We start from the raw sequence: 8,180 nt of genomic DNA, 5'->3' as shown, positions 1-8,180 counted from the left end.
AATTGATTAAAAAAGTTTGCTAAAGAGCACAAGAGACACAGGAACTGTTGTTTTGGTATTTGAAAAATGACAGAGCCCGATAGACGGTTCTGTCTTAAAGATAATACTCGTCTCTCAGTTTGTTGTTAGCACCCATTATAAAGGCATCTTTATTTTCTTTCTCTTTATTTTCTTTCTTTTCTCTGGAGCTTCTTTTCCTGGTGCATGTCAGATAGCACCACCTTAAACAGTTTACACAGTAATGAAGATCTGCTTTCTGCATGATGACTAACATGTTTCTTTAGAATCAGGTAATTACAGGCTCCAACACTGGATTCTACATGTATTTTTTTTTATATTGCAAATACACATACAGGAATATTGCACAAATCATGTTGAAATCATGTTTAATTTGTCACACATGTATTTAGTAAAAGTAAACAGAAGTAAAAGCCACTATGTATAGAATTGAAACAATAAGTATGCAGCACAACGAGCAGAGGTCACACTTCATATTGACATTTATTTGTCCACTAGGTCACACAAGGGCATGAGGATTTGAAGAGCACAGCAGTTAATTGTGTGACTGACCTTGCTGTTCACAATAACAGCTCCTGGTATTACTACCCCACAATTCTGTTTGCTATGAAATATCATTTCATTAATGGCACATTTCTCCATGAGCCTCCTAACAGTTCACAAGCCTATCATTAATTTAGATTTTTTTTTTGCATTGGATGATCAAATGTTACCTATTATGCTTTGAAATAAAAAAAAATAGTGAGACAGAGAGGTGATAGGTTGAAAATGCTCCCTCTATTTTCTATCCCAGAGTCCACCCTTAAAATGTTAGCACTGCTAAGATGTGGGTCAATGTACCAAAGGTCACAAAAGTTTAGTTTGAACACATTTTCTAATTCTAATTACTTTGTAATTTATGATAAATGTATAGGACAAAATTATACACATAGTGGCTTTAAAAGCACATCACATGGACACAATTTAAGAAAACTCCACATGGAAACATTATTACAAGAGCAGCATTGGAAACACAGTGAGCACAAATGTGTGTGTGTGGTTTGTATTCATGTTGACTTCCTCAGAGAGGGAACTCATGTTTCTCAGCTGCAGTATCATCCTCTGGTTACCTCACTGCTGCATAACCGCTTCACTTATTCACAGCTTCTGCCACCATGACCCAGCTCAGTTTTACCATTACCTTTCACACACTGACAGCCTCAGCTTTGATACAGTCATGGCCTCTTTCTAAGAATGCAGAATTCATGTTAAAGTCTTAAATAAATGTATAATAAATGTACATTAAAATATGTTATCACCATACAGACAGTATTCTGTCACAAAGATGCAGTCTGTCCACTCAACAGGACACACACAGCTGTTTGCTCCAATTAACCTTTATACATTCTGTGTATTACGTACAAATAAACACATTGTTGGTGTGAGTAGTCTCGCTGACTTTAGAGTAAGATCCACAGCAGCTAAAAGTCCCCATGAAAACAGAGATTTGCCAGTGTCTGTTCTAACATAAAGCAGGAGTTGCTGTCTGGTATTCTTAGTGTTATTTTGAAGTAAATTGTTTCCTGGCTCCCATCTTTGGGCTCCGGAGCATCAGCAGCTTGTTAGACATACTCTAGCCAAGTTTGCTTGATACTGGTTTGAGGTTTTTACACCTTCAACTCCTACTTACAGGTTTCAGGAATTCTAGGTGTAGTGCAACTATTATAAACTAGTGTCAAACTGCATTTCTTCTTTTTCTTGTTGATCAATTGAAAATATGTATATGTATGTTCTTCAGCATATTTTATTTTCATTGCTTTTCAGTATTTTTTTTAATTGATAGTCCCTATTTTAAAAAACCCAAATACCTAACTAACATGAAAAACCTGGATATTCAGGTGAATCCCATGCCTCTGAGAGAGAGAGCGCAGCATCATACTTTGTAAAAAATGACTAAAGGTGGAAACCTTTGGTCATTCAGCCCAAATCAATATGCAGCAAAAGAATGAGTTTCTAACAAAACACTTGAAGCTGTGTAATATTGTTAGATTTCACCGTGTGAAATGATTCTTTTTGTGCAGCCAAAATACTACACATGTAGCCATTCTGATTGTCCTACTGTTTTCCTATTCTTCCTCTCAGTTTAGAAAAACCTAGCTCTGGGTTCTTAACCTGTAATTTTACACATCACTACAAATCACCTTTTAGGCATTTGAAATCTTTTTCTTACAGATAGAAATCACAAAGGAGTACCATCAGCAATGCAACCACCAAAGTGTTTTCTCCAGTATGTGTCGGACATAACTACACATCATCTCTAGTCAGGCTGACCCGCTCCACAGACTTAAGACAGGGTGCCGAATTGCACTCTGCTAGGTGCTAGGTACACAGTTCCTCTCAGTAAATCTGGGCCAAGTGATCCATGTGCTGCAGAGGTATGTTATACGGTTAGCATAATAAGAGTGAAAGGAGCTCCAACATTCACAGTTCTCTATTCAAAAACACTGATGTAGCTACAGTTATATATTAAATACAGCATTGTCCATATTCACAAATCTAATGATCAAGTACTTACTGCTGTTTTCAGCTACAAAATGTTATATTTTGTCAGTTGAATGCACACACGTGTCATTGCACCATACATCCAACCATACATATGAAGCCTGGTTATCCTCCAGCACACAGCATACCTCCCATGTGCTTGTCAAAACAGCAAGCGTGTTACACAGACGTCCACACATATTCCTACTGTTAACACATTTTCTGTCCTTAAGGCCACAGAATGAAGCACGTTGATGTAGCACAATGTAGGATAAATATCTGAGATCATTCACATGAAAAAGGCCATGAGATTTAATTTAAGTCTGACAATACAGCATACACTAACATTGTACCACATGTGCTACAGGTATACACTTACTGATTCAAGTCCAACGGGTTGGTGCTGAAACTGATGATAAGCCCCTTATCCCATATGACATCATCATCAACTTCTCAGTCTCAGCTAATTTAAAGTCTGATTTAGGATCTCCGTGATGATTTGTCGTCCTCTTAAAGCATGTTGGACGGAGGAAGTCATTCAGTTCTTGTTTCCTCCCTCTGACATCACTGCCTTTAAGGCCATTGTAACCAGTAATCCCTTGCGCATAACGATCAAGGCAGAGTCCTTTCCATTCCTAGGACCAACTGTACTGAAATTTGACAGTTACACAGCAATCCAATTAGTGACAGAGGTCAGACATCATCATCATCATCGTCGTTTTGCTTCAGCCTCCTTTCATGACTCTGTCCTCTCTGGCTCCCTCTTTGAGGAAGACGACCAACCGGATCCTGACAGAGCACATACTGTTTCCAGATTTTCCGGAAGGCTGTACGGAACTTCTTGATGCGGAAAGCGTAAATGATTGGGTTGACGGCTGAGTTGCCATGGGTGAGGATGATGGCAATGTAAATGAGGAACATTGGCTTGTTGCAGGTGGGGCAGAAGAGGGTGATGCAGTTGAGGATGTGAAGGGGGAGCCAGCTGACTGCAAAGAGGAAGAGGACGAGTGCAAGTGACTTGGCTAACTTAAGCTCCTTCCCAAAGTAACGACTAGGGTCAGTGTGGCTTGCTGTCACCTACAGAGAAACACAGCATATAGGTATAGGTATAGGTAGCCTGTTTTTCTGCATAGCTACATATTAAACAAAACCATGAAGAAGAGGAAAGTCTCACCTTTTTGTTGAGCTGCTTGTGGATCATGTAGAAAATCTCTACATAAATGGCCAGCATTAGCAGCAGAGGGGGCAGCACCCAGCCGAAGAAGTTGAAGTAGACCATATAGTCCATGCTGATGACCGTCTCAAACTCACAGGTCACCAGGAGGTCATCAGTGATCAGGGAGCCGTTGTCACGGAGACGCTGCAGGTTATTCCAGCCCAGCATGGGCGTGAGTCCCACTATGATGGACACCAGCCAACACAACAACACGGCCGTGCCGGCTCGCCGAGGGGTCACCACCCGCTTGTAGCTATGGCAACAAGGGAGGAGATGAAGCATAAAGGACAGATACAGCATGTGTACTGATACTACTTTTCACTATCTTAGTTATTAACCAATTTAAGATGGCAACTTGTGTGTTTTTTACAATTATGATGCTTAGACTAACAGGGATCTTATTATTGTAGTTGAATACTGAGTTTAAACCATGTTGTTTAAAGCAAGAGCCAGTTTAACTAAAGACATTGTGAGTGGCAAAATATAATGTGTGTTCACTGAAGGAGACATAAAGGGGGGTCAGGCCGAATTCATTGGAGTCATTAAAAAAGAAATCTGAAGCTTCCTGAAGCTACATTTTGTTTTGTTAAAATATGTTTTTGTTAAAATAGTGTATCTGCAGGATGACAAGCCATGTCTTTTCAAAAAAAAGTTCTAAAAGAAAATAATAGTTACTGGATGTAGCACCACGAGTCCCCTCTAATAAACTTCACTGTTGGTGGTTGTAGAGAAGAAGAATGATTTAATAATTGAGAATAGCTTGGTGAAGCCAAGGAGCAGCCAAACTACTCTGACAGTTTGCACTCTGGGCCATAGAACTTGAAATATAAATGTTCATTTTATATTCAATATTTAGTCACATTTGAAAGGTCTTGAGCTAAAGGTCATGCCAGGCCAAGCATGTCTGCACTTCTGTCAGCTGTGTGTGTTATTGTGGAAAGTCTCTCCTCTTTTCAGAGTGATTACTACAACTAATGTATAACTATAAGATTACTATAGGATTTGTGGGGTCGATGTGTTGGACTGAATTATACAGCATGTTTCAGGCTGTTCTGCTCTGTATTTCTCACTTATTTACTTTACCAGGTAGTTTTGTTCAATCCTCTTTAACTTTCCAGGAAAGAAACAAAGCAGACGCACAGGCTTAGACAGTGCACCTGGTTATTCCAAGAATCTGTGGGAGTTGTCATAAACTGTCAGCAATTCTTTGGTATCTTATAAGATGTCACCAGGCCTGTCCTGGTTAAACGAACATTCAAGATTCCTGTGGTGGGTTGTTTATATATTGATTCAGCCTTTTCTAAGGAGTTAGAGCTGATTCAATGAGATGAAAGGGTTAAGTTATCTGCTTATTGCTATGGTCTTATCAGGCCTGATCTCTGGCTAAACTCACACTCACACACAAAGACATATCTTCATCCACTGGAGGCCAAAGCTGTCATATTTCTTTCCTTTTTTCCTCTCTGTCACAGACTCAAGATTTCAGCAGGGGTGAAGTACAGACCAAGAAAATGAAAAAGAGAACTTCTGGAGGTGATGTGAGTTTCCCCCTTTAGCTTGTGCTCTCATAACTCTCTGTAGAGCTGCTCATAAAGCCGGGATGTCTGTCTGCATACAGATCAGCTGTCCATCTGCCAAAAAATGCTTTCTGTATCTGACTGTAGTTAATTTAGCCCTGCTTCCCTCTAACCTGCAAATCCTATCCTTCAGCCAGGCGTACAGTGACGTGTGTGGCATTTTCAAATGGCCACAGAAAATCCTTATCGAGTCTCCGTGCTTCCAAACACCCCAGCTATAAAAAGCAATCGGTGCCTGTTAAACTGTGTCCCTCCTGAGTCCCAGGAGTGGTTCAGGGACTAGAACTCAATCTTTGGCTCACATTAGCACTTAGCAGTGAGACAGTTAAATATAAACTGAACTGCAGGTCGTATGGTTAGAAGTGATCCACTCTGGAGTGTTTGTTGTCTTTTGTTTTTTTTTGGCTGTGGACTGTCTGCAATTATATCCAATGTGTGAGAAGTTCAATGTTTGCATGTGTTGAAAAAAAGAACCTAAATGTTTTGCATCCTGCAGAACACTATGTTACTGTATGACCTCTCACTAACAGAGTGCCTTATGTGTACTCTTGTGGTCATTTGTGTGTGTGTATGAGAGAGAGAGAGAGAAAGTGTGCAATAAGGCAGCCACCATGAGCCTATTGACCAATCATGCATTCTGTGCCTGACTCTTCCAGGCTTACAGTCAAAAGAACCAACTTGAAACTGACGTTTTCAGAAGGAAAAGAGGCAAGGCAGCAGGAGGAGTGAAAAATGACGCTAATGCATCCAACTTTATAATCTCCTCTGCACATGGGAACTGTTACTATGCAACAGACCAGCCTGTTTGTTTAACACCTTCCAGCGAGGATCTCAAAATCCTGACTAGGGAACTAACGAAGACAGGACAAGAAACTAGCTGCCAGTTTACCGTAGGTTAGTGATGAGATTTATCATCTGGTTCATCTTAAAAAAATGACAAATAAAACAGGAACAATGTGTGCTATATGTGGTTAACCTTCGAGAAATTATGGTAAAAGGAAATCAAAGAATAAAGCTTCACTTAATTAAAAGGTGACAAATTCTTAAGTACCGTAATCAAATATTGATTAACTCATAAACTTATTATTACCTTATAAATTCACTAATATAGACCAATATGGCCTCTAACCGGAAGTAGCTACTTATTATGCATTATCAAGACATTTCTGTGTTGGTTTAAATAAATAAGTAATTAACCAATCATCGACTCCTTCGGTAATGCTCCCTGTTAATTGTTGATTGGTTTGAAAAAGGAGTCTTTCATTGTATGTTTGTTCCTGCCTGCTGTGGGAAATGATGGTAGAAATCTACAGAGCAGCTGAGGTGGATGAATGAATGTGTCTTTATATTATCAGGTAATTGAACGTCAGCACAAATCAGTGTCATTTGCAGTAGGCGTGATATCTACACATCAGATAAACTACAGTGTGGGTAAAATGAAAAGCCTGCCTGGCACTGAGCGGCCGTCTTAGGTGATTGGCCTTGGTCCCAGCAACAGTACACACACACACACACACACACACACACACACACACACACACAGGCTTCTGTAAATCAGACCATATATTGAAAACTTGAGAATTCACCTTTCGGCCTACCTCATGGGTATCTTGACTCTCAGATAGCGGTCGATGGCGATAGCCAGCAGCGCCAGGATTGAACTTTGCGTGAGGACGAGCACTGTGCAGGCGACCAGCAGGCAACTGTAGAAGTGTGTCTGGAGTCCGATGCTGATGGTTATGGCGAGGGGGATGACAAGAGCCCCGACCGCAATGTCAGCCAAGGCTAGGGAGACGATGAAACAAAACGTGGTGTCTCTGAGAGACCGGTTAATACGGACAGCCCAGACCACCATCACGTTCCCGATGACCGAGGACACGGCGATCACCACCTCCATCCCGATGTAGACCGCTTTAGAGGGAGGCAGAGCGGATGTCATGATCACGGATGCTGGCTGAATGCGCGCTCAGCGGAGAAACAGCCAGAACACGTCGAGAGAGTTCCCTGTGTGAGTTCGTGGACATCGACTGGAACACCCCCACCGAAGTTTCGCATGTTTTATGTCCCAGAGAAGCAGAGGTAGTTATATGTTGCTCCTTATTATTTCAGGATCTGGTCCGGGACAGACGCGCCAGACACATAACTTCTCCATACGCTCCGATTCCGAGAATGAAGTGGCCCCTGCAGTCCGCAGGGACTGGCGGAGGGACAGGGCGAATCCAGGATCCTGAATGAGTCACAGGCAGCAGGATCAGCAGCGCTGCTTTCCTCAATGTCAGACATGTGTCTAAGGTCGAGAAACATAAACAGCATATGTCCAAAATGAACAGTCTTCCTTAACAGTCATTGTGATAATTGCGCCACCAGCCGCTCCAGTTTGTCCCTCTGTGTGGACACAGTTGGCAACAAGACAAAACAAAAATGTTTCTTTGCCTTAGGGTAATTAGTTCTTGTAAAGGAAAAAAAATCCAGCTTTAGATACGATGACGGTAAAACAGGAAAGTCAGATTATTATTCTTTATCTGTCTGTCTCATGTGCTTCTGGCTCGTCATGCTCTGTGGGAGTGGACACGCTGGAACAGCACCAACATTAATTCATATGACAGGTGCAGCTCAAATCAAAATTTCCACATGATGTCGTTATATAGATCCACGCATGGGGATAGAGGGGTTTACGCACCACCACTTTTCTGGGGTTTCAGGTATGAGTGATGAAGAGTATGAGCATCCGAGGCTTTGATATTCTGGAGAGGGTGCTCAGGAAGGAAACTGTGTAGACAGATGGTGCTTTGTGATGGAAAGAGACAATATTGGACAACATCAGCTTGGTATCAGTGGGAAAACATCTG

The 8,180-nt window shown here is 41.3% G+C and overlaps 1 protein-coding gene across 1 annotated transcript; it reads right to left on the bottom strand.

Moving 5' to 3' along the window:
- Window positions 1–369: 369 nt before the first annotated feature.
- Window positions 370–7,929, bottom strand: LOC114435650 (adenosine receptor A1-like). The gene is made up of 3 exons (XM_028405525.1): window positions 6,930–7,929; window positions 3,713–4,007; window positions 370–3,615 (listed from the first exon to the last, which is right to left on the bottom strand). The coding sequence occupies exons 1-3, from the start codon at window positions 7,268–7,270 to the stop codon at window positions 3,232–3,234; spliced, it is 1,020 nt and encodes a 339-aa protein (XP_028261326.1). The 5' UTR covers window positions 7,271–7,929; the 3' UTR covers window positions 370–3,231.
- Between the last annotated feature and the right edge of the window lie 251 nt (window positions 7,930–8,180).

This window comes from Parambassis ranga, chromosome 5, assembly GCF_900634625.1.
Source record: "Parambassis ranga chromosome 5, fParRan2.1, whole genome shotgun sequence".
NCBI lineage: Eukaryota > Metazoa > Chordata > Actinopteri > Ambassidae > Parambassis > Parambassis ranga.
Note: the sequence above shows the minus strand (reverse complement) of the source record. Positions and strands in the feature narration are given on the sequence as shown.